This window comes from Jatropha curcas, chromosome 2 (assembly GCF_041381405.1).
Source record: "Jatropha curcas cultivar XTBG-Jc1 chromosome 2, XTBG_Jcur_1.0, whole genome shotgun sequence".
NCBI lineage: Eukaryota > Viridiplantae > Streptophyta > Magnoliopsida > Malpighiales > Euphorbiaceae > Jatropha > Jatropha curcas.
This window is the reverse complement of record NC_143152.1, coordinates 383,542-409,728: the sequence shown is the minus strand read 5'-3', so window position 1 is coordinate 409,728 and position 26,187 is coordinate 383,542. Positions and strand designations below refer to the sequence as shown.

General features: G+C 32.6%; 6 protein-coding genes across 7 annotated transcripts; 2 read left to right on the top strand and 4 right to left on the bottom strand.

Moving 5' to 3' along the window:
* Positions 1-1,742: 1,742 nt before the first annotated feature.
* Positions 1,743-4,216, top strand: LOC105642196 (Concanavalin A-like lectin protein kinase family protein). Its single transcript, XM_012226928.4, has one exon. It carries the CDS (start codon positions 1,948-1,950, stop codon positions 4,063-4,065), a length of 2,118 nt encoding a protein of 705 aa, XP_012082318.1. The 5' UTR covers positions 1,743-1,947; the 3' UTR covers positions 4,066-4,216.
* A 3,354-nt stretch (positions 4,217-7,570) lies between these two features.
* Positions 7,571-9,526, top strand: LOC105642195 (DNA-binding protein S1FA). The gene is made up of 2 exons (XM_012226927.4): positions 7,571-7,739; positions 9,120-9,526. The coding sequence occupies exons 1-2, from the start codon at positions 7,683-7,685 to the stop codon at positions 9,333-9,335; spliced, it is 273 nt and encodes a 90-aa protein (XP_012082317.1). The 5' UTR covers positions 7,571-7,682; the 3' UTR covers positions 9,336-9,526.
* Positions 9,527-9,999: 473 nt separating this feature from the next.
* On the bottom strand, positions 10,000-12,587 carry LOC105642194 (PLAC8 family protein). Its single transcript, XM_012226926.3, has 3 exons — positions 12,168-12,587; positions 11,019-11,221; positions 10,000-10,433 (listed from the first exon to the last, which is right to left on the bottom strand). The coding sequence occupies exons 1-3, from the start codon at positions 12,478-12,480 to the stop codon at positions 10,194-10,196; spliced, it is 756 nt and encodes a 251-aa protein (XP_012082316.1). The 5' UTR covers positions 12,481-12,587; the 3' UTR covers positions 10,000-10,193.
* A 929-nt stretch (positions 12,588-13,516) lies between these two features.
* On the bottom strand, positions 13,517-14,530 carry LOC105642193 (uncharacterized). The gene is made up of 3 exons (XM_012226925.4): positions 14,162-14,530; positions 13,829-14,001; positions 13,517-13,741 (listed from the first exon to the last, which is right to left on the bottom strand). Exons 1-3 carry the CDS (start codon positions 14,232-14,234, stop codon positions 13,721-13,723), a joined length of 267 nt encoding a protein of 88 aa, XP_012082315.1. The 5' UTR covers positions 14,235-14,530; the 3' UTR covers positions 13,517-13,720.
* Positions 14,531-18,493: 3,963 nt separating this feature from the next.
* On the bottom strand, positions 18,494-20,033 carry LOC105642192 (uncharacterized). Its single transcript, XM_012226924.4, has one exon. The coding sequence runs from the start codon at positions 19,750-19,752 to the stop codon at positions 18,811-18,813; it is 942 nt and encodes a 313-aa protein (XP_012082314.1). The 5' UTR covers positions 19,753-20,033; the 3' UTR covers positions 18,494-18,810.
* Positions 20,034-21,025: 992 nt separating this feature from the next.
* Positions 21,026-25,472, bottom strand: LOC105642190 (POLAR LOCALIZATION DURING ASYMMETRIC DIVISION AND protein). 2 transcript variants are annotated; one of them, XM_012226921.4, is made up of 5 exons: positions 24,816-25,472; positions 23,528-23,955; positions 22,562-22,817; positions 22,292-22,389; positions 21,026-21,297 (listed from the first exon to the last, which is right to left on the bottom strand). In XM_012226921.4, the coding sequence occupies exons 1-5, from the start codon at positions 25,246-25,248 to the stop codon at positions 21,253-21,255; spliced, it is 1,260 nt and encodes a 419-aa protein (XP_012082311.1). In that variant the 5' UTR covers positions 25,249-25,472; the 3' UTR covers positions 21,026-21,252. The 2 variants fall into 2 exon arrangements, with proteins under 2 accessions (XP_012082311.1, XP_089573767.1); XM_089717641.1 differs by lacking the exon at positions 21,026-21,297 and having other exon boundaries at positions 21,974-22,389; positions 24,816-25,471.
* Between the last annotated feature and the right edge of the window lie 715 nt (positions 25,473-26,187).

The window sequence follows — 26,187 nt, the reverse complement described above, 5'->3', positions numbered from 1 at the left end:
ACATGCAACCAACCTTATTAATTTCTAACTAAAGTAGACAAGTTTAACTCCTTCCTTATCTTCAATTTCTGAATTGTTAATGAAAAGGTAGAAGAAAATGGTCACTCTCTATTGAAGCAAGTGTGAACACTCTCCTGTGAATAATAGGTAGGGTGGTTTGTGGGTAAAGTAGGGTATTGGGTCTTTGCCCATAGTTTGGTTAATTAAAAGTATTATTTCCTCTTGGCTTTTCTTATGACCATATATTAAATATTCTGAAGCACATATCTTAGGCATCTAATTAAATCTAACATTTTGGTGAATGAAGATTCCTCTTGATTATTATAATAGATTAGGTTATACTCTCCGGGATTGAAATGGGATGTTAGAAATTCATTCTCTAAGGTTGGATGTACGTTGGATCCAAAGGGTCTTATCTTTCGATAAAAAAAATTAAAAATTTATTTTAATTTCACCTCCTCATTATACCCAAATTATATTTTGGCTGGATTAACGACAACTATTTTTCCTTAACTATAAGTCTCAAATTTCTTATATATGAAATCTTTTTAAACACTAGGGACAGAATATGTTTCTCTCTTTATAAACTTATCCGGTCCAAATTTAAATTAATTAGATCAGTACATTTCGAAAAGAATAATTAGAAATTAGTAATAAAAAAAAAAAGAGAAAAAGAGGGATTAGGTTATGATTAAGACTATACTTGTAAGTAACATTAATTGATGTTTAGAGGGGGTTGTAAAGTTTAATTAATTAGATGCAATTGGACAAACATCACTACATCACTAAAGATAATGTTTTCATAATTTGACACTTCATTTTTTTATGCATACATAAGTTTTTGATTGTAATGCTCAATGTGTAGTTCAATCCTGACTAATACGACAAACATAGTTGAATATAAATAGTTCAATCCCTATAGGGCAGCTAGAGTTTTCTTTTTCATCCCTTTTGTTGTGCTTTTTAACTTGTCCTCTCGGTTGGCCGGTCTAGCTAATCAATGGCAAAATGCAAAGCATCAGTGTAATTATCTTGAGCCTTCAACTTCTTTTTTTCACATTTGAAATTCCTAAATGTAATATAACCGGTCATGAACTGCCAAAGCATCAGTAATATAGAAGCGGGATAGTACCGTATCTTTTAAAATGTATTATTTATATTTCAATCTGATTAATGAGATTAAGAATCGAACATGTTTTAAATTCGTTTTAAAAATTCTTTCTTATTATTTAAATTCATGCTGAATTTGATTAATGATAGTTATTTAAACTCGTATTGAATTTGATTAATAACAGTGAGTATAAATTTATAAAAATAAATATATTATAGATTTGCACGGTAAGCATAGCGATTTAAGTAAATTTATTCAAAAACATTGTTAGTAAAATGGATAAAAGGCTCTGTGTAAGAGATTATCCAAGTTTTATATGTTGACATATATCCAGATTAACTTTAAATGTAGTAATTATATTATTTTTATTTCCTAATTTTAAATATTAAACTTCCATTGTATTTATAAAAGTTCAAAACGGCATCATAGTAATCAGGGGGGTGTCGTACAATCGCTTGTTGCGGCGAGTTAGAAAAATGTAAGCAGATTGAAGAAAGAAAGAAGAAGATAGGACAAAAGGAGGAAAAAAAAGAAAAAAGAAAAACGTTCTTTTTTCTACCCAGAAGAAATAACCGTTAGAATGGCCACGTGTCACGCCCTTCATCCACCTGTCTACTTCACTCTTCTTCGGATTCCCTGCTCTGTATAGCATGGAAGTACGTTTCTTCCCTTTGGTTCTTTCTGTTTATAAGCCAAAGAATACAAATCCTTCCCCTTCTCTTCTCCATCTCTCACAAACCGTGAACTCTCCATCTCCTCTTCATCTCTATTATTCTTTCAGTAAACGACATAATAAAAATTCTTTAATGGCCATTCGCTAGCTATCCAAGCCAATAATGTTGTCTATCTTTTACAGAATTTCAAGCATTATATCTTTTGCTTTGTTATTACTCTGTTTCTTTGTTATAACCTCTGCAACAACTGAATTCGACTTTGGTACTTTAACTCTAAGCAGCCTAAAGCTTCTCGGCGACGCCCATTTAAACAATGGAAGTGTCCGCCTCACTCGTGACGTCGCTGTCCCTATCTCCGGCGCCGGCAAAGTGCTTTATTCTAAGCCAATTAGATTCCGGCAACCGGCGTCTCACTCTATTACGAGTTTCGCCACTTTTTTCTCCTTTTCTGTCAACAATTTAAACCCATCGTCGATTGGCGGCGGGCTTGCATTTGTCATCTCGCCGGACTCGGAGACTATTGGTGCTGCCGGAGGGTGTCTGGGGCTACTCAACGCTGATGGGTCCGGGTCGGGTTTCGTGGCGGTCGAGTTTGATACTCTTATGGACGTTGAGTACAAAGACATTAATGGAAATCATGTGGGTTTGGATCTAAATAGCATGGTTTCTACGCAGGTTGGCGATTTGGGAGCTATAAATATCGATCTTAAAAGCGGCGATCTCGTTAATGCTTGGATCGATTACAACGGGTCAAATCACGGCCTAAACGTCTTCGTTTCATACTCGAATCTTAAACCCAAAGAGCCAATTCTATCTTTAATTCTTGATCTAGATCAGTACGTTAGTGATTTTATGTATGTTGGGTTTTCCGGGTCGACTCAAGGAAGCACAGAAACTCATAGCATTGAATGGTGGAGCTTTAGTTCTTTATTTGACTCAACTGGGTCTTCTTCTTATCCGCCGCCACCAACGACTAGTTTGATGAACCCAACGGCTAACTCTGTTAAGTCACCGCCACCGACATTGGCTCCTACTGGTTCTGATTCAATAACTAGTCAAGAAAAGAACAGTAAGTCTTCTTCTTGTCATGACCAGCTCTGTAAGCGAGGTCCAGGGGCTGTTGCAGGGGTAGTTACTGCTAGTGCATTTTTAGCCATTTTTGCTGGTGTTCTTATCTGGGTATTCTCTAAAAAGTACAAACATGTCAAAAAAACAGAGTCTTTTGCATCAGAGGTTATCAAAATGCCAAAAGAATTTAGCTACAAAGAGCTTAGAACAGCTACTAGATGCTTCAATGCTAATAGAATTATAGGCCATGGTGCATTTGGGACTGTGTATAAAGGTATATTACCAGAAAATGGTGACATTGTTGCAGTAAAGAGATGTAGTCATAGTAGTCAAGGAAAGGATGAGTTTTTATCTGAATTATCAATAATTGGCACTCTTAGGCATCGAAATTTGGTCCGGCTTCAAGGTTGGTGTCATGAGAAAGGTGAAATTTTATTGGTTTATGATTTAATGCCTAATGGAAGTCTTGATAAAGCATTGTTTGAAGCAAGAACGCCTTTGCCATGGCCTTACAGGCGAAAAATTTTGCTTGGTGTTGCTTCTGCTTTAGCTTACTTGCATCAAGAATGCGAAAACCAGGTTATTCATAGAGATATAAAGACAAGTAATATTATGTTAGATGAAGGGTTTAATGCAAGATTAGGAGATTTTGGGTTGGCTAGACAAGTTGAACATGATAAATCACCTGATGCAACAGTAGCTGCTGGTACAATGGGATATTTAGCTCCTGAATATTTATTAACAGGAAGAGCCTCCGAAAAAACTGATGTTTTTAGTTATGGAGCTGTGGTTCTTGAAGTGGCTAGTGGGAGAAGACCAATTGAGAAAGAAACAAGCGGGGCTAGTAAAGTTGGGGTTAATAGCAATTTAGTAGAATGGGTTTGGAGTTTACATAGAGAAGGAAGATTGTTAATGGCTGCTGATTCAAGACTTGAAGGTGAGTTTGATGAGAATGAGATGAGAAGGATTTTGTTGGTTGGGTTAGCTTGTTCTCATCCTGACCCATTGGCTAGACCTACAATGAGAAATGTGGTCCAAATGCTAGTTGGTGAAGCTGAGGTTCCTATTGTTCCAAGAGCAAAACCAACTATGAGTTTTAGCACTTCTCATCTTCTTTTGAGTTTGCAAGATAGTGTGTCAGATTTTAATGGGATGATCACTATCTCAACTTCTTCATCAGAAAATGACTTCATTGGTGATGAAATTGTTTGATCAAAAAATGGATGGCTGAGATGAGGTTCCACAACCCATTTGTTTGTTGACTCATAATTATCTTTATATATAAATATATATATTGTTTTTGTATTTATGACAGAAAAATAACATTATTCATTAATATAATCTAAAAGGGTCTTAGTGAGAATTTTTTTGTGCTAGATTTGTGCATGTATAGTGTTTTTCAATACAATTAGTGGAGATTGGAAGTTGGGGTGGGACAAGGAAATTGGATGGGAGTCATTTTCTTGCTTTCATTTTAGATGGTTTTCTTTTTCTGAATGGTGGGTGGTTGCTTTCACACCCAGCAAGCCCTTGGTGAAAAGCACACATTGAGTTTGAGTAGAGGCTTGGTAAAGTATAGTTAAGCAGCTCATTTTTTTAAATTCATTATTGGCATTTAAGAGTTCTCTCCTCCTTTTTTTTATGAAAAAAGGTACTATCTTTTAGCAAATTTATGAGGTTATGCACATGAGATTATGGCTTTTAGAGACTAATTATTCTACTGTGTTAAAGACAAATGGAAAAGGGTACAAAAGAAGAATATGGTAGGGATATTTATGATCAGATTAGAAGGAATCAACCTAATCCATTTCTAATAAGAATTGGCCTTTTATGAGACTTTATTAAGTTTTTGAAGTTGGCTTTTCCAAAGGAGAAAAATTTAGCTTTTCCAAAGGAGAAAATTTTAGCTTTTCCAAGGAGAAAAATTTTATCTTTTGCTCATGTAAAAGAGTATTCTTTCTTGCAGGGTACCATAAGGTATCAATCCTTTGCCTAGTAAAGGGTTTAAAGTTACAATCACAATGTATTTATAAATAGCAATTCAATAATCTTTATGGCCTTTTGTATGACAAAAGCCTAAAGCAACTTGGAAAATATTATAATTTCTTGCACCCAATCATCCCAAAATCTTTTTTTAGAATATAATAATTAAATTAAATTAATATAGAGAATTATAATAAATTAAATTGGATTCTATTATTTTATATTACTATTAAATTCGCATTGTAGAGTATAATTGGCTGCCAATTATTTACTTGTATGGCCCTCTGCCTGCAATTGTTGACACATCTCTAACGGCTAATAGGAAATGAAAGAGATTCCTTTCCCATGTAGCTAACGGACGTAGTAAGAAGTACCTGAATATAGTAGTTCAGGCTGTAAAATATACGACCCAAACAGGTAACTCGGTAAAAATGAACACTTGCAGGGTTGATGTCCATAGTTAAATCATGAGTTTGATCCGGTCCTTTTATCTCTAAAGTCGAGCGAAAATTAGTCTGATTTATGAATACGAAAAAAAATTTTTTTTTTTCAGGATATGATTACATGCACCAAACGTAGATAAATCTTTCTCAAGGCGATCTCTATAAACTTAGAAATGAGATTAGTCTCGTAAAATAAGTATTAGGATATCTAATTGTCCAAACTCCAAAGCTAAACGTTTAATAAATATTCCTTGAATAAAATAATTATGAATAAACCAATCTAAAATGGGATCATTGAACATATCCATGTGCATGGTCTGTTGTTGTATACAGTATCATTTTGGGTCTTTTCCTATAAGGAAGATGTTGATTTTCAGTTGAAGAAAGAAGTCGGCAAAAAAAATATAATCTCCATGTTATTTATATACAAATATGGTCCACGTCCAACGCACCATGTCAGAAATAACATCAATGGAGATAATAAATATTTTACTATAGCTATTAAATATTAATAATTGCTATATATATATATATATATTCCTTTCAGATTTCAAAGACTGGTTTTTTTGTCTCTATGCATCTAAATCCAGAAAAACAGCAGAAAATATGAAAAATCTAATAAAATTAGAAAAGGGCGGGGAGAATTAATTAATTCTCAAATTTAAGAATTAATTTAAGAAATTAATTAATTTAAGAATTAAGAGAATTAATTAATTCTCAAATTTTGTCATTTAGATTTAGAAAGATTAAAAAAAAAAAAAAAAAGTTTGTGTAAACTGTGCTTGTTACCGACCATGTTAAGATTCGTAATCATGTTTAAATGAGAATCTTGTCTGCTTAGAAAATTACAAGTTACAACATCTCGTATAAACGAAACATATATATAAATGAAAAAATAAATTTCATTAAATCCAATTAACGTATACCATGAAATGTTAAAAAAAAATTGAAATTTTATTTATTTATTTATTTATTTTAACAACAAAGGAAACTATCATACCATATATACATGTTTGAAACCCTTGTTTTAAAATTTTTTTATTCATTAGAACAATAAAGAATAATTTAAAAATATAATTATCTATGTATAAGATATTAGAATAATTTCAAATCGAAAGATGACATGAGTGATTTTTATAGACACATAAATAAATATTTTGAATAGATTCTTTCAAACAACTCAATTAGATGAATTCATTCTCTGTCAAGCATCCATACGTTTGTCTAGGTTTCACCACATCGATAGTTTCTGATATTAATATCAACTATTTTTCTTTAATTATAAGGAACCAACATAATATATATTAGCATATATAGATATCAAGGCCTTCCCTTGATGATCCACCACTAAAAATAAATAATAAATAAATAAATAATAATAATAATAATTCAAAAATTATTGCGACTACGTATTAAAATTACAATACAAATAACACTAAATATTATTGAAACCCCCTTCTCAAAAAAAATATTATTGAAATAAATTAAAAATAAAATATTATTTTTAAATTCCGAAGCATGGATTAAGATAATACTAATTTATTAATAAAATGCTAATTTATTTGCTGATAATAAAAAACAAAAACCCAAAGATAATGACAATCTCCAACAAATATGAAGAAATCTCTATTTGTAGAATGGATTGAGCACCTTCAATAACTATTAGATAATGACAATCAAAAGCCCAACAATAACCCTTTTCTAATTTGTATTATCTGTTTTTTTAATGTGGGTCCGACAATTTCCATCATTTTAATGATGCTATGTATGGATATATGACATTATCCTCGTTGATTGATGTGAAATGATATTATCCAATAATATTACATCGGGCTCCATACATAAATTTTTGTTTAATTAATTAAACACATAAATTTATAAAATTACACTCATTAAATATTTTAATTTATAAAATTAAATCAATTAAATACTTATCAAATTATTTTTTTTTTTCATATAAAATTATTATTGCAGAAACTGTCTTAACTACATATCAAGAAATTATCTTGTGGAGTCCAGCCCATTTTGCCTCCTCCTAGTCCCACATCTTAGTTTTAGACCTTTAAAGCCCACTAAGTTTTTTCATGGGCCAGAAATAAAGGTCCATTTGAATGATTTGAGTTGAGCCTTTTTGTCTTACAAAATCATTACCCATGGGCTGTATTGGGCTTAGAATGGTACTTGATTGAATTAAAAGGAATATAAATCGGGGAAAACAAATAAATATATAGAAGATGAAGGGCCAAAATAAAATGTCCTTGCAACCCGCTACAATATCCCAGTTTTAGCACATTGTAGGCGTTAGAATTTGGATCTGTCTCTCATTTATCGCTGTCTCTAGAATCTTCTCTTGTACAATTTTACACAGCGAGATCCTGTCGCCGTAGCTGATCGCCGGAATCCATGGACGACGATTTCGAGTTCGCTGATCACTCTCCACCGTCGTTCCAGCAGCGCATGGTACACTTCACTGATTTTTATAATTTCTCTATCGAATTGAATTAGCTACGTATGAGATCTGCATTTATAGATCATAGAAGTGGATTTTAGTTCTGAAGATCTCGCTTTCATTTTCTCTACCGATTGATTCTTAATGCGATCTATGTTTTCTGATTATGAAAATTTGACAATTTTTTTAGTATTTTTTGAGTAATGTTGACATATTGGGGATTTTCTCTTTTATCTTTGTTCTTTTATATTTGCTCGGTCCTTGTTTGTTATTGGCTACGGAAAAGTACCAGGAAGATTAACATTCGATGTGAGAGTTATATTTTATCATAAATCAAATTCGTCAGATCGAAAGATATAGAACTTCTAAAGTAGAAAGTTTCGCTAAATTTTGCTGATTTAGCTCTGCTTATTCATGTGAATTTATACTATTTATCTCACACATCAGTTTGGACATAATTGTTGATTTTTTTGTTGCCAATCGTGTCATGAAGTAAAGGTTATTTTTTTAGAGTGGTGATATTTTGTTTGAATACAACAGATGAGATGGTTTGAATGGGTTTTAGGCTTGATTGGCAACAAAATATCAACAAAATATCACCAATTATGTCCAAATGGTTTGATGGTTTGAATAATCATGATTATTCATGATTGGGTTTTACCGCATTCCTTGCGTGTTCATTTTGACAAATAGGGAAAAGACATTATTTTTGCACTCTTTATTTTGTCTTAGCTTGCCCAACATTTATTTACAACAATTTTTACCCTCTCAATACATGTAATAACAGGTATTTTGGTCCATTTTTGATGCTACAATCTGTTTATTTGATTGGCAGTTAACTTCTAATTGTTAATAGGATGTGCTGTTGATTTTTTTCAGTCTGGAATTCTGAATACCTGCAAAGTTTTTGTACATATTTTTTACAAGACACACCATTATGCTTTATTTTAAAGAAATACTCGAGATGTTCTTGATATAGGGAGCAATGGAACTGCCATGCATATTGAGAATATATCATATGTAAACATGGAAAAGGTTATTAGGGATTCTTGTTGTATGAAGAAAAAGATCCTAGAAGAAAAGTATTACCAATATGTTGAAAGGCGTCAACTTCCCATCAATTTCTGGTCTTCACTATGTAAGATTTCTTTATATTTTTCAATAGAATTAACATTAATCTGAATTGCATTGAAAAGATCTTTCAAAAATACAAATTACTAGAGAAAGCAGCAGTGTCAGCCATTCAAATAAAAGAGTTCACTCCTTGGAAACAAAAGCAATTTTGATGTATGAGTTGATCCCTCTAACTGAATGGTGTATGGAATGTTGTATTTCTTGATTTATTGTTTTTGTTGTGTCATGTAATATAATTTAATTTTCACTATCGACAGGGGAATGTGGTCAATGATGTTGAGGCTAAAGGATTCAATCCTGGACTGATCGTGTTGCTGGTTGTTGGGGGGCTAGTTCTAGCATTCCTCATTGGAAATTATGTTCTCTATGTGTATGCACAGAAGACCCTACCTCCCAAAAAGAAGAAGCCAATCTCTAAGAAGAAGATGAAGAGGGAAAGATTGAAGCAAGGCGTCTCTGCACCAGGAGAGTAAATTTGGGGGTCGGTTTCCTATTCAATTACAGTGTTGAACTCGTGTTCGAAATTTTCCTTGTCTTTCGTGTCAAGAGAGTTTTTTTTTTATTTTCTTTTTTAGATTTTCCTACTTTTTAGAAATTTTAACTCGGTCAGTCCTATTATTTGGGTGGAATGTTTATCTTTAAAAACGTAGATTGTTCTGAGCAATTTCTCCTTGGCGTTGCATTACTCTTATTGCAATCTTTTCGGACATAATAATCATTTATCAGTACAGAATCCCGCAAGTGACAGATAGATAGTACATGGCTATTGGCCATTGCTTATTCTAGGTCTCACCAAAGCAGAATTGCTGCTATCGTGGCGTATGCATGGCTGGCTTGCTATTGTTTTTCTTCAAATGCAATTATGACTTTCTTGTTTGTAATACCCTATTAAATGGTAATAGAAATGCTGGAGGCAGCAAGCCTAGTGAGGCTATAAGTTGGCAATCAATCTTTCTCTAGTTCTAGTTTAATGGTGGCCGGTGATAGAAATGTGAAGACATTCTAATACAATGTATTTGCTATTCAACATTTCTAGACAGGCTTTTTTTGCACACGTCACTCACAACAGCTCATCACCTTTGGGGTTAAAAAAGGAATGATTCATTTCCACGAATAAATAAATAAAATACATCAAAATCAAACCAAGACAACATATATATTGTAAAAAAAAAAGAGAACACAATGTCTGCTACATATTCATCGTCATTGTGTTGGCAAAACCAAGAAATAGGTTCTTCAGCTGCAATTTATGTAATAGAAACAACTTCAACAGATATTTATATGTATATAAACAGGAAATATAAGTCATTTCATGGCAATGTAGACTGCCTTCAGGCCTCACGGGCCATGCCCTGCTCCCCAGGGGGCATCATAACCAAGACCGGTTGAGCATTGAACCCAGGATGAGGCACCCTGCGGCGGATCTCACGGCCTTCCTGGCAAAGTGCACATGGGTGGCAGAACACATGGGTTGCAAAATCACAAGCTGACTCGCAATGCTCGCGTTGTAGCTCATCTTCCACACAGCTTCCGCAGCAACTGCATGACCTATTAAGTGCCTCACAGCTTCCCTGTTTCACATCAAAACCCATGTAAATCAATGCTCAAAGGGCTCTCTTGAATCCTACTTTCCTTCAAACTGTAAATGGGTAAAACTGATGATATATTTATAACTGAAACTACCACCCCCAAGCCCCCATCCCCCTTAAAAAAGTCCCGGTTCTGGATGCCATGGCCACCTATGTATAAAAGTAACTGAACAAGGACTCCACTAATCAGGTTAAAGATAAAGCATGCTAACTTCACAGAAAACAATAACCAAATGATAAAAGAACAATAGAATGATCAAGGATTATAAGGAACCTGCAAACTCACAACACACCAAGGAATAGAATCAAAAGAGTAATAGTGATTCATAGGGTTAGATCACAAATTTTCTGGCCCAGCTCTCCAAAGTTACTAAAAAGAACTATCAAATACAATAAGATACTGTTAGAAGTATATATATATATATATATATATATATATACAAACTACGAATGAACCAGAATCACAGAACTAATGCATCAAAAATGAATATGCAAAGAAGAACTACATGTTACAAACAAACAACTAAGGATTAGAGAAAGATGGAGCAAAATTGTTAAATAACTTGCCTCCAGGTTAAACCTCCGACGAATAGCCATACGGCTAGGATATGAGAACCATGGTGCAAGGCAGTTCCAACCAAAGAATGAATTACCAATCAAGTATAGACCAGTGTAGGGCAAGCAGTGATTGGCGAAGGTTCCGGGACTAGATCCAAGTCTCTCTGCATTGCTTCCATACAGCACACAAGGGGCAACACTTCCAAGAAGACCTAGCACAATAGACATCAATGAATATGAACATAATTGAGAATTTTGCCTACAAACCTAAGCAGTAATTATTGAAACAAACCAATTACAAACACAATGAGATGACCTAGAAGGATGAATGTTAAGGCTAACCAATACATTTAACTCCCAATCCTCCTTCAATAGGCCCATCATGCAACTAGTGCTCTGACATTGATTTCCATCCCATAAACACCATCAAATTAGGTCATTGCAAATTCATGGCAAAGGGTGAATATAATGAGAAGACGTCAAAATCATGGCCCCACAAGTGATAAGCTGTATCCAGTAGCTACGAATCAATTATAAAAACGATCTGGAGATCTACCGAACATGTCTACCTATGACTTCTCTTCCTTCAATAAGCTCATCAAGTAACTTGTTCTCTAACAATCACATCTAGCACGAACATACCATCAAATCATTCATTTGCAATCACAAGGCAAAGGACGAGTATGATGCTTAATTGGAATTCAGTTTTCAAAACTACATAATGGTCTCTTATCCATCAAATATGATCTCGATTGTTGAACAATGATTAATGTGAATCTCTCCTCCTAAGAAATGTGGATAATAAGGCAATCTAGAATATTAAATAATCATCCACTGATTTCCTATAGTTAATAAAATATGCCAGAATTATATAATTCTCGACTTTTACGGACATTATCGAATGACATAATTCCTATTATCATTCTCTTGCCTTTCCATAAATAACATCACAATATAAAATCCAAAAACCCTGTTCCAATTACAAGAAATTCATTGCTTTCCAATAATTTAATCAGTCAATTAACTCAATCTTGTAAATGCATTTAATAAATATAGAGTAAAAAACTATCCAGCAAAAATTATTCTTGGGCAATCATACAATAACAACAAATTCACCATGTCAAAGCTAAACCCAAATTAAACAAATTAAAGACTTACAGACTTCGAGATCGCTGCTACAGAACTCATCGTTGCGACCAAGACAAGCGAAGAGGCTTGAATCCCACTGAGCCCGACCCATGGGCTCACCTACAACGCTACCGTGACCCAAAGGTAACCCATTAGCGGTCCATCCATATTCAGGCTGACCCAATTCCGGCGCGGCGGATTTCTCTGCCGGTGATGCAGCAACTTTGGTGTCGGTAAGTTTAGTCGGTTTCTTGTCATTTTCTTGGTGGCTCTTGTTCAACAGGGGACTCGATTCCTCGCGATCGCTGGTGTTGTTGAGGTTGGCGTTATTGTCGTTAGCCATTCTTTCCTCCCGAGAGAAAGAGAGAAATCGAATAATCAAAAACTCGGAGATGGGAGAGAACGAAAATGGAGGAAAATGGGATCTACTATGAAATTTAAATGAAAAATAAAATATAGAAAATAGAAGAGGTCAAGAGTCAATGAATTGTCATTCAGGTACAAATACACCGCGTGTAGTGTACACCGTACATTCTTTAGCTACGGTGCTTAGGGAAAGATCGGGTGTGCTAAGCACTACTATTTGTTTGTTAATATTACGTGCAATCTATAAAAAGAAAATTGAAATATTAAATTATCAATCATTAATTTTTTTTTTTTTCTAGAATGATCAATCACTATTTTCAAATTTTTATCAGCATCATAATCTTTTAGAACGGTGTTGCTTTTTTTTTTTATTTTTCTAATATATAATACTTCCGTTTATATAAAAAATTTTATTCTCGTTAATTTGGTTTATAGTCGAGATCCGTAAGCTTCAGCAATCAAAACTCATTCACGTGAAGCTTGTCCAATTCTCGACATCAAGCCTTATTTTTAAAGAAGAGCCCAGTTTGAGCCCAGTCCACTTTCAAACCCAGCCCATAAACGGTTGATCACGTGGAATATTTTTATTTTGGGATAGCTACAATTTTTTTTTTACTTATCAGTTTCAGTTTAATGGCACTGAAATCAAGATTAATGAACGAAAAGAAATCCATTAATATATTGCGTAGTTTCTACAGAAGAATTTTAGAAATTATGAGTTTTCAAATTTAATTCGAGATTAAATAATTAAAAAAATAATATTAAAATTAGATAAATAGATAAGGTTAATCAAATAAGCATAGAGAGACAATAACAATAAAGCCTTGATCCTAGATTAATTGGAATTTAATATATGAAAGTTGTCTTCATAACTTGATGTCTTCCTTCATATTTGGAGGAAGAGAAATGAAAAATAATTTTCTTTGAAGAACATGTACCACATGTAGATACAATGTGCTCTTTTTCTTATTTTATTTTTCTCTTTACTAATTAAGTAAATCATAAAAGAAATCTATAAAATAAATATGAATATTCACAAACCATATGGGTATTATGTTTACAATTACAGAAGCAAACTACAAATACAAATACAAATACAAATCAATTTACAAATAGATTACAAACCCTATTGATTTCCCAATCTTCATATATATGAATTAACTTAATCAATTGTGACAAAACTAATGCTTGATTCCAATCCCTTCCCAGAATTTGATTCATCCATGGATTTTCTTATCCTGCAAAAAAACACAAAAGGAATAATCAATCACATCAAAGGAGAAATTATATGAATAAATTCATATATAATAATATAAAAGTCTTACATTATCTCCATTGCCTTCTCCACCTCTTGATGATGATGATGATGATTTAGCTCCATTGATGAAAGGCCAGCCATGAGAACGACCAGGAGGAGGCATAACCGATGAGTGAGTCTCTGGTCCTCTATAATCTATTTCATAAATTTCTGAATCTGCAAGTCTCATTCTTCCTGCACCTGAAAAATACAAATAGATAATTAATCTTGCATTCTGATATTTATAATCATAATTAACAAAATCAAGCATAATAAAAACATGTCGGCATTTCAAGAACAGGTTAGAATTCCAAATGGAGCTTAACAAATTAGAAAGAAAAGAAAAAACATATATATAAACCTCTTGAAATGTAAGGTAGGGCAAGCAGGAGAAATAAGAGAAAGAAGGAGGTGATGCTATACTTGAACTCCATGGAATATATAAAACCCACAAGCTAGCTAGCTAGCTATTAGGTCATTTATGCATAGATATATAAAGAAGAAGAAGAAGAAGGAGAAGATAGATAGATAATTAAAGAAAGGAGATAATCAGGAAAAGAAGAAGGAAGGTGAAGTAAGGCATTTTCTTTCAGCTTTTAGCAAATGGAAAAGTAATGAAATTGTCACGATCAGCACAGCAATTAGTTGCAAGGTAAAGATGTGGATGTGTTGGTTTGCAACATTTATGTACTCTAACCACACCATCTACCCAATTCCACTTTAGCTTATTATGATTCTGTTCTGTAATGAAAAGTTGTTATTTCATAACTTGATATAATATCCATCTGCATGTGTAGGAGTTTATATGAGCCGAGCCGAGCTCAAGAATTTAGCCCGATTCGAGTTTAATTTGAAGCTCGAGTTTAACTCAAAAAATTTTAAGCTCCAGCTCTAGCTCAAGGCTTAATACTTAAATGAGTTTAAAGTAAACATTATAGTATATATAAAAGCTCGATAAGGTTCGACGAGCTTTTAAGCTGAACATCATTAAACTTAAGCTCAAGCTCGAACTAGATTCGAGCTAAATTTTTTTGAACATTTCTCAAACCGGTTCGGCTCATTTACATTCCTACACGTGAGTATGTAGGCATTAAAATCCATTTTTATTTTTTGTTTATGGGAATGGGAGGGTCTAGACGACAAAGTCATGTGTGGATATTATTGCATGTAATGTCTTGTTGAGGGACATATCTCATTTAGCTGCATCCGCTGGACTTCACATTACTCACACCTACTCTTTCTTTTTCTTTTTCTGTTTCTTTCTTTTTGTTTCCCAATTGTGAAATTGCTAAAACTCATAGAACCCAAGTCTGAAGTTTCCTTCCATCAAGTAAGTAAATAGTTGGAGATGGGCATCATCTATTATAATCTAGAATTATTATTAGTGGGCCTATAATAATTCTATGGTAATTAATAATTTGATAGATATAGGTATCTTTAGAGCAAATGTTTACAAAGATAAAGAGGCCAAATGCAAAAATAGTGTGGTTAGTCTCTAATCATTTTTTGTGTGGCTAATCATCAATTAATCAGTCAAAATTAAAGTTATAATTAAGTGGTTTCCACTAAACCTATGTGCTTAACTCAATTGTCATCTCATCATAATCAGCAACAAATCCCCTCTATATGCATAATTAATTGATCTAATTTAAATAGAAAAAGAAAAATAGAATTCTTGTCAAGTGATATTTTAGCATAAGCCTACCCTAATCTTAAGTCCACCCACCCTCCTCTTTTCCTCCATGTTTGAGTAACCTAGATGCTTGGCAATACAATTAAAGATTGTCTTTTTATTACCATTATTATTAATTAATTGCACTCTGATTATGTTTGGTAAAAGCTTTTTAAACAGTTGTTACAGTTTTGGCTGTTCAAAAAGCTAAATATTATTTTTCATAGCGTTTGGTAACATAAAGTTTGAATTAGCTTTTAAAAATAAAGATAACGTTTTAAAAAAAAGTTAATTCATACAATATTTAGCTTTTACCGTTTTATAAAATGTTATTCAAATAACTAATAACTACACATTACTAATTAAAACAGTTAATTTTGTCGAATAGATTTAATTTAAAAATTATTTAAATATATGACTTTTTTTTTTTTAACATTTCTAACAAAACCAAAGACTTAACCGAAACTTATTAACTAGTTCTTCTTAATAAAGTTATGATAGAAAATATGTTGTGTGTAGAATAATGGCATATGGTAATAAAAGAAAACATAAGTGGTTGGTTGGGTACCCAAATTAAGTTATGGTGGTCTTTGAATGGTCCTTTGTGGGATTGCATGCCCACGTGGTGTCCTTCAAGTTGGGTCCAACGTCAACAACTATTCCCTTATAATTAAATAATTGGCAAAAATTATATTTTGATATCGTTACGTGGTACATACAATTATCCGTAATCAAGATTTGATACTAGGTAATATGATACAAAAATGTCTTAAATCATTTTAATTCTTGGTTTTATGACAATATGTAGAAATAATGCGTATAAATTGCTAATAGATGTGGTTTTTATGAAAGAATAATGGATTTGTAATTATCTTTTTATTTATAGGGTAATTCAATAATTAATTATTAAGAAATAATAAGAAAATATATGATCACCTTCCAATAAAACCTACTTAGACACTTCCGTGTCAAAATTATTTTAGGTCAAAGTCACATCGATTTTACTACGTGTCACATTTGTATGCAATAATCCAATTCACTTTGTGACAAAAGTCCTATTCTTTTGAAATATTTTGACTTTATCTCATTTTAATAATACGGATATATATAGATATATATATATATATGAACGTGGCTCATCATTACGAAACAAAGGGCTAAAACTTTCTTGTATTCAAGCATATATGAAAAATAAAATATTTATAGATGATTTTATTTACTAATAAAAGTAATTTTTTCAATGATAAATCAATATAAAATAATATAATAGTTTAGTGTAACTGTACATATATATATATATATGATTTTACAATAAATTTAGATTCGATTTTTCTCTCTAAATAATAAAAAAAATATGCTGAATTATTTAAATTTCTTATTGCCCGTGTTGAAAAAATTTTCAAAAAAAAAAAAAAAAAAATCAAGAAAGATTTACTTATAGGCCCACTGAGTTGAATGTTGAAGTGTGATGACATTGGACTTAAGTAGTAGCCCAGACAAGAAAAGAGCTGCTTTTCTATGAACAAAAGACTCTGAACTCTGTTACTTTCATGCTTTTAGAGCCTAATAATATTTTAATTTGATGCACCAAAAGCCTTATTCAGAACTTTTCAACCCTGTATTTGTCTTTATATAGGCATTTCACATTGCTTGTACTATCACTTTCAAGGTTAAAATTTAAAAGGTTGTGCCATTGTGACCTAAAAGCCATGGGTCCAATCCAAGCCATAGAATAATTTCTTTGAACTAAATGCAAGAAAAATCAGCAAATCCATGGATGTTTTGAGAAAAGGGTTATAGAAATGTAATTTTGTTTGGGTATAAATAGCAAAAAGGGGAGAAAGTAACAAGAAAAAGATTTTCCAATTTCAAACCCATCATCTTTCTATATATAAAAATATATATGAAACTACTGTTAGCAATAATAGTACCAAATACTTCTTCCGGTCTAAAATATAAATTATTTTAAAGTGATTATTTTTTAAAAAATAAAACGTTTTGAGTATTTTTTTAATAAATAATAAATGATTTTTTTTTCATTTTTTATTCTTATTTATATTAGATATAATAACTATCTTAGTATGTCACTTTTGGTTTTGAGATAAAAAGGCAATTTGATAATTTAGAAATTTAAAAGAATTAATTATTTGCTCAATCGCGTGCCAAAACCTTCGAAAAGAAGACGATTATGCTCAAAAGCAAACGGAGAGGCAAGGACAATTCAACAATGTTAGAGGCTTAATAACCCAGTATAGAGATTATAAGATTAGGGCTCCAACCCTAAAAACCTATGTTTCCTTTAAATATTTCATTAATCCAACAATTGAAAAAGACTTGTAGACTAAAAGAAGGGCCAGAATTGCAACTTTCTTAGACATTGTGATTTTTTGTCTGCATGATAGTTTTATGTCCAATTTCCAAACTGGATTTTGCTTTTATTTCTACTGGTAAACATTTAATCTAAGCTATACAACATGAGAGGCCAACCCTTTCTCAGCTTCTTCATCTCTTTTGTCTATTTTAATAAAAAAAAAGGAAAAGAAATTTCCATCTTGACCCAAGTCCTTCTAAGTAACACTGGATCAACCTGTTTGGTTTAAAAGAAAATTTCGGCCCCTGGTTTCTTATCCTGTGAGAAAGTGAAAGAAAGTGGTCCTTCTGACCCTGTATGCATATGCAGCCATCAGATAATAAAAACATAATTATGGAGCCTTTTGACGGACTTTTCTGCATATTATAATAACTAACAGATCTCTATTGCTCCAATATGACAGGTTTTCATTTCCATTCTTTAAAACTCAAAAAATAAGGATAATAACGAGGCATACAACTATATTATTAAATATATTATATATGAAAAATGCAAAATGAAAGTGAAAAATATCAATGAAGTGGGTCATCTCACTCACCTTACTATGAAAAAATTAAAGAAAAAAAGCTAGTCAGAGCATCCAAAGGTGATTAGACTAATGAAAGCCAACATGACCTTATGCTGCCCATAATAAAGAAAGAAAAAAAGCGTAACAAACAATACCAACAGTTCCGTGAAATTGCCAAAAAATAAAAACATAAATACAGAGTATTTGATATTAAGATTAACAAACAAAGAAAGAATAAATTTCATTGCTTCATGACTTTCATCTTTCTCTGCACTGCCAATTCATTTTTTTTCTTTATAATGTTGCTAGAGAGAGCCATAGAGATTCTCTCATAGAGCTCCAGATTATAAAATAACAAAGATTTAAAAGTAAGAATAGTAATTATATTTTCGAGTTTCAAGTAAAAGAAATTGAAAATAAACAAAAAAGAAAAAAAGAAATGTGTAATTAATTATTTAGTCATGTGTAACCCAACCTTCTCTTCTTCCAGAAACTCAGCTCTGGATCAACTTTCTCTGCTGTTCTTGCTGGTTCTGATTTACACCTTGTAAGTATCAGAGGACGTTCAGTGACACTTTTCTCTGTTTTTAATTCTTCAATTTTTGCAAAGTTCATTATTCTTTCTCTAATTGAAGTAACTGGACCTTCAAATTCTTTGAAAAGTTTAATCTTTTCCTGAATTTCTGGATCCAATCTCGATTCTTGATCGGATTCTTTACACACAGACTCTCTTTTCGATATTGGACTGTCATCTTCTGTATTTTCTTGCTCTGTGCTCTGTTTTTGCTCTGTTTCTTCACTTTCAAAGGATGACCCCCAAAATATACTAGCTAAAGAAGAAGATCTATACGGCGCAGATCTGCTTCTAGTCAATAACAGAGCATTCTTTGGTGGTGAAGTAGCCGTAGAAACATAAACCTTAGTTTCTCTATTATCTTCATCTTCTTCTTCTTCTTGCACCAAATGTTCACTTCTCTTACTAAAATTCGGTTCAACCTCTGATAAATTCTCTTTAAATTTAGTTTTCCTCTTAGAACCCAAATGAAAGAAAATAACCCATTTGCGCCAAGAAGGTTTACAACACTTGGGCTTGAGCTTTCCACTCAAGTTTTGACAAGAAAGGAGGTTGCGGATCCATTTACAGCGGCTTTTGGTTTCAGCGGGTCGAGTCGTCTTTGCTTTCTTTGAACGCTTGTCTCGAACTTGGCCCATGCAAGTGACTTTTGGAGAAGAGGGTTCTTGAGTTTCCATAGCGGCGTTCTTCTTTCTAACGAACATAGGGCTTGAACGTGACCTGCCTCTGCTTCTGCTAGCAACATTGCTTCTCAAAAATCTCATCAATGGCGGCGGGTACTTCTCAGCCCGACCCGGACTAGATATGGATTTTGTAGGTAGCTTCATGTTGAAACTTGTTGTGTCTAGTTTAGCTGCTCTCTTACTTATTGTGATAAAGAGAGAGGGAGAGAGAGACAGAAGGGAGATTGGAAGATTTTCTTGAAACTGTGAAAAGGAAGAGAAGAGAGGATGTGGTGCTCACACTTACCCAGTTGGTCTTCTGGTTTTATTTATTTTATTTTTCTTGAATTTTATTTCATTGTTATTATTATTATTATTATTAAAGTTTAATTTATATCTGCACGGATGGGTGAATCTGACTATAAGATTTTTATATTTCTAGGTTTTGTTGGGTTGTATTTGGCCTGGCCTTCCCTTCCTTGAAGGTTAGTCATTATTTAATCATTAATAGATAATTTTTTTATTCTATTTTTTGAAATTTTTTTTTAATATTAAAAGGTTGAATCTCTTCCATAAAAAAAATATAATTTTAAATATTATATTAATTATAAAATGCAAAGTTTAAATCAACCAACTCTTTGGTGTTTTCTTTTATTGTAACAATTTTATTTTATATTTGATCTTTGGAACAGGGGTCCTCTTGGATCCTATCTTTCACTATTTCACTATTTATATTGATTAATTTTGATCATTAAATTTCTAATATATTATTTAAAATACGTATAAATAATATTTCTAATACATATGTAAGAATACAGTATAGTATTGGTATATTGAAAAAATCAGGTGCATCTAAGGGTTAAAAAAGTTTGGTGGTAGAAGAAATATATATACATGCAACTGACGGAGAGAGAGAGAGAAGGAAGATTGTGCACCCAAGTCTTCATGATTAAATGGTGATTAATCACTAATCAACAAACAACTTTATTGATCTATTATTATTATTCAACAGAAATTTATATTGATTGATCCTACCTTTTCAACCAGAGCTTTGCTTAGGCATAAGACTTCACAAATAGTTTATGAAGAAAAATGTTCTGTTAGCAATAGTTAGTTGCTTATACCATTGTCTTAGGAACCAAACTAAATAACCAAGTTATATATATATATATATATATATATACCGAAATGGCAACCAAAACGAAATTAACGATCTTACCATATAGGGAACCTTGATTCAGATTATCCCACCATCAAGAAAATAGTATGTTCTCAAAATAACTGCTCAGTTTCAAATTATTAGAATAATATTTAAAATTTACTATTTTAACGATCTTTAATTTTCCAATAAAATTGCATTTAATCAAATTTTTAATTAATTTCAAGAATAATTTAATATGAATCATTTAATGTTTATGAAAATTAATATAAGAATATATTAAGAAAAATTGAAGCAAAATTATAAATTAAACTTTTTTTTAGTATATATGCAAGTACAGGCAGAGGGGGTATTAAGTACCAGAAACGATTGCTTCATTATCGCTTGCCAAATGATATGATGTGATAGCATTTCATAGCCTCCAAACCAGTTTGGTTGCTTAGGTTGTAATTAATGTCGAATCTAACTATAATGATGATGATCTTCTTTTTTTTTCGTCTTGTTCTTTACCAATTTATTAGTCTGCTGTATGCTGCTGTAAAAATCTCCACCTGCATTCATTTATATATTCCCATCAAGATTTAGTTCAATTGAGGATTTGGTAATGAAATATAAATATAATGCATCGTGAGTTGCAACAGACTAATCCTAAATTAGTTAGAGTCAGATATATAATCATTTTATCAATCATAATTTGTTTTTAAAATTTTTACATTAAGTATTTCCACACTCTATTCTATTTAAGTATGTAAAATTAATATTATTTTGAGATTTGTAGTACCCTCTTCATAATTCATAAAATGGAAGTTCACAAGTAAGAAATGTGCAAGAAAGAAACACATATAATGGGGTCATCTCATATCTCCATCTTCATAAGATCACCACACCCCACCATGGTTCCACCAGCCATACACATTATGTCTCTGCGGAAGCAACCACCACCGCACTATGAAATCCCCCTAAATTACCCATCTTGCCTTCACATAAAGACAAGGAACATTATGTATAATCTAGTAATTCTTCAATGTGAAGGTGACCTAATTAGTAATAAATAAAAACTCTCAAAAAGATAACAAATAAGTCAACTATTGTTTCAGGCTTCTTTTCTGGCACTCAATAAGTGCTTGACCTAGAACTACAAGGATGCAGGATAGGTTGTAAGTCAATCTCTTAGTAAAGAGAGCTCAGCCCTAGACAATAGGCATATATATATTAAATACTGTCATATAATAAAAAGAAAAAAAAATATAAATATAAACATGATGATACAACTTCAGAGAAATCCAAAATTGTTAGAATACTAATACAGGAAGTGAAGTTGATGCATAGAACAGAAGGGCTAACATAATTGTTGATTAGCGTGCCCCACCTAGTACCTATTGGCACTACTCTAAAATCTGATGGAATCCTATGACTGCTTATTAAATTTACCTATCTAGTCATAGAATCAGATGCTACCTTAATACCTACACATTAAATGTTATAACAAATTAAAGCGGGTAAATAACCATATTATGCAGAGTTAATAGGTCTTTTCATCCCCACCACGGATTTCCTCGACTCTGAATCTGACCCCATACTGGAATTTTTATCCCATTCACTTGTATTACATTGTTTCTCCACTCGTACGTCAGCTTCATCATCTGAGAATCAATGCTTAGGTTTAGAGAGTGGCATTTTGTATAAGAAGGCTAATTGCTTGCACATGGTATGATAATAATATCAGTACCAGCTAAAGCAAACCCCAATGGTTGAGTTGTTACTTTCTTTAAAAAAAAATTATACAGAATTTAATTATGGAGGCAGAAAACTTGCCTGATACAGTTGATAGAGAGATCTCAGTTAGGCGTCTTACGCAGTCCTTCAATGCTCGGAGTTCCGCTTCCTTCTCATATAACTTGGATTGAGCTGAATGTAATTCAGTTTCCAGTTCCTCTATTTGGTTTTCCTGTTGTTCAATGAGCAAATGACTCAATTTCTGATGCAATTCAGAAGGCAAGACTCCATTGCATTGGTAAGAAATGTTGTTCTGTCCCTCCAGCTCATGAAACCCATCGGACAAAACCTCATCCTGCAAAAAAATTTCTGGTCAAAATCAGGGGATAATCCATCCTTCATAGCCCAATCATAGACTGATGATGCAGTTCCTACCACATGAATCAGGTTTGAAGACTGCATACCACCTATTGTTGCAAACTGCTATTCATGAATACGAACTAGTCCAGGATACAGATGTATATTAATAAATTTTGAACCAAAGGAAGTTAATAACTTCTCCAAGTATGTTGAGAGTGATTTAGAAAACAACATAATAAAATAAACAAATTTAATGCAGAAGAATGTTAAATTGGATGTTAATCACCTACTAAAACGCTCACAGGTTCCAACAATAGAGGCTCGTCATGAATGCAAAAATTTCCATGACCGGAATTGTGAAACTTAGCAAGTACTATTGGAAGCACAATCAATTAATAAGATGCATTTTTTATCTGCAACGACTCACAGATAACCAGCATCAAATAAATATTTTGATTTCCATGAAATAAGAACGATTATTATGATCCTTTGATGGCCTCTAAATGTCGAGGCGAAATGTATACAACTGCAGTATAGTAGAAACAAATCTTCTGTCTCGGATGAATAAAAATTTCTATAAACGGGAGTATTATTCAACCACAAATCTGAGTGATAGGTGCGAAGAAATGCACTAGCAGGAAGGGAAGACCTTTTAGTGGCAGGTAGCTCTATAGAAAGAACTCAGATATACATGATAAGTCTCACCTTGCCCACGTTTGGCACTGCTCCTTCATGTCCAGAACCTTCAGTGTTGGACCATGGAAGTTTTTGCAATTCAGACACAAGTTCTGCTTCCAGTTGATCCATTTCCAGCAGCTGTGGCTCTGGCTCCTCTGTAAGAACACTACTCGGGCATTCAACATCATCAATCAATGGAATCCCAGACAACTTGATATCTTTTGGACTCGTATCTGTGCCTGATCCATAAAACACTAGCTGATTATTCTTACTTCTTAAACCTTTTGAGCTCGCAGCACTTTGGGATGATTTTCTTTTGTAGAGCTCAACTCTTAGTTCCTGGACAACTTTTGAAGTCTCATACACTGTACTGCTTAGTTTACTGATCTCTGTTTTCCCAGCTGACATCATGCACATGATTCCAATTCCAAGTCCCCAGCCAAACAAAGAGCTATCTGCAGATTATAAGATATTAATTTCAGCTTAATAGATAAATCAAACATATCAAAGAACAAACTTGAACACAATAACTACTTCCTCAAGGACTCCAAGAAACCAAGTGACCTTTTGCATCAACAGATGAATCAATGCTGATTAGTCATATAAGGTTCACAAGAAAAATGAATCTTCGAGATGCTTTAAAATCAAATGACTTCCATTTTTGTGTTAAATTTATAAAATCTCGACACAGTTAAGAAAATTATATTCTTAAAACAAACACCTTGGAATATTATCTTCTTTCATAAATGTCTTAATGAGACAATCAAGCCCAAATACAGTCCCATTGCTCTTTAATAAACAGCATTCTTCATCAACTTTTCTACTCTTAGAAGTCAGAAATTTCTCTATCGCTCTGTGTTTAAAAACCGATTTGGCAATAATACAAATGTAGCTCCTTGCAAACTTGATCCCACCCTTACTCTTGTGTGATAAGATATTTTGCAGAAGTAATCGATCTGACAGCGGTCCTGCTAGCTGTTTTTTTATTTAGTTCTTGAGTTATAGTTGCTCGTTCTGTTCTTGTTTGTTTTTCAGAGTAATCTTTGGGATTGGTTACATGTTTGATCTGATTCCTATTTAAATGATAGCATCCTTGAATTGTTTTAATTTCTGAAATTTCCTAACTCTATCAGAAGCAATCATTCAAAATACCATTATAACAATTCCATCAAATTAAGTATCTTTGTGCCTCGATCAATCAAGAGCAGTAACTTAAACAAAATAAAAGAAATAAAAAAATTTTAAAAAGAACTTTCCCCCACGGTATCTCAACAACCGAACAACAAAGAATTAAAAAAAGAAAAGAAATGAAAACCTTTAGAAGAAAAGGATCCACGGTTAGCAGGCAAACTTCTGACAGTCTTCCTCTTCTTTAAACAAACTGCAACTCGCCTTGCAATTCCCTCAGAACCGCCAGATCGCTTGTCAGACTTGTCACTTTGAGCCCCAAATTTCAATCGACGGCCCTTGATCGCCGTTTTCTTCCTCAAAATCCTAATTTTCTTTTTACTCGACGAAGAACCAGAACTCGAAAACCTAAATATCTCTTGTGGTGATAACCGGTCCAAATTACTTCCATATCCGGACTCATTAACTTCATCTGGAAACACAGGAGAGCCAAATGCAGAGCCAATCGAAGCTTGAGGAGTATTCTGGTCTTTCTCTTTAGGACGTTCATGGCCGAGCAAGTGTTTGGCTACGAGAAGACTAGATCCTGCTACTGCTCCGGCTAATAGAGCTTGCCACATTTTTTGAAGATGAGAGAGAGATGGTCAGTGGTTGTGTTTGGCAGACATTGAAAAGAGAGAGAGAAGGAGAGTGAAGTGAAGGGAAGAGTAACGGGAAAGAGAAGAGGCGGAGGGGTGAATCAGGCGGCGGAGAGATCTTTGTCTTGGTTTGGTTACAACTCAGAGTCTCACTTAGTTCCCGCTTGTTTCCATGTTTTTAATTTTCCAATTTGGAAATCAAGTAAATTTTGGTCAATCCAGCAGCTAAGCAATTCCATTTCTGTCTGATAATAATTATTAATACTGCAACTTAATTTTAAATGTCATATTACAATATAAAATTATTCTTACAATGTGTAATATAAAGAAAATATTAGTTAAATTTTTTATAAAACTATTTAATAATTTTTTGTTATTTTGAAATAATTATAAATAAAATGATTTAATGACAACATTAATTTGAAAAAAAACTATACTACTATAGTAATTACTTGTATAAAGTCTATATGATCGAAATATAATATAAATACAACCTTAAAAAAAAAAAAAACTACAAGAATTACTAAATCAAAAGCTTCCTTGTTCATGAAATATATTAACCAATCTTTTTATTTTAGTAAGTTATTATATCATAAATCTTAAAGATATAGATATTCTTTATTTTTGTTACTGCGTTCTTTGTTATATTTTAATTATTATCTTAGTTTTAAATTAATCTCTTAGTTTTATAAATTCACTTTATGACTTTTGTACTTATCGAATGTGAGATTTGAAGACGCACTTCCTAAGGCAAGCCTCGTCAATTCTGGTTCACTTTCTATATATATATATATATATATATAATCGAAATTATTTTTCATATTTGATTAAAAATTAAAAATTGAATGATTAATCAAAATTCTCTTTCCACTTTTTATTTTGTGTAGTTGATCCAAATTGACTTTTCATATTTAATTAAAA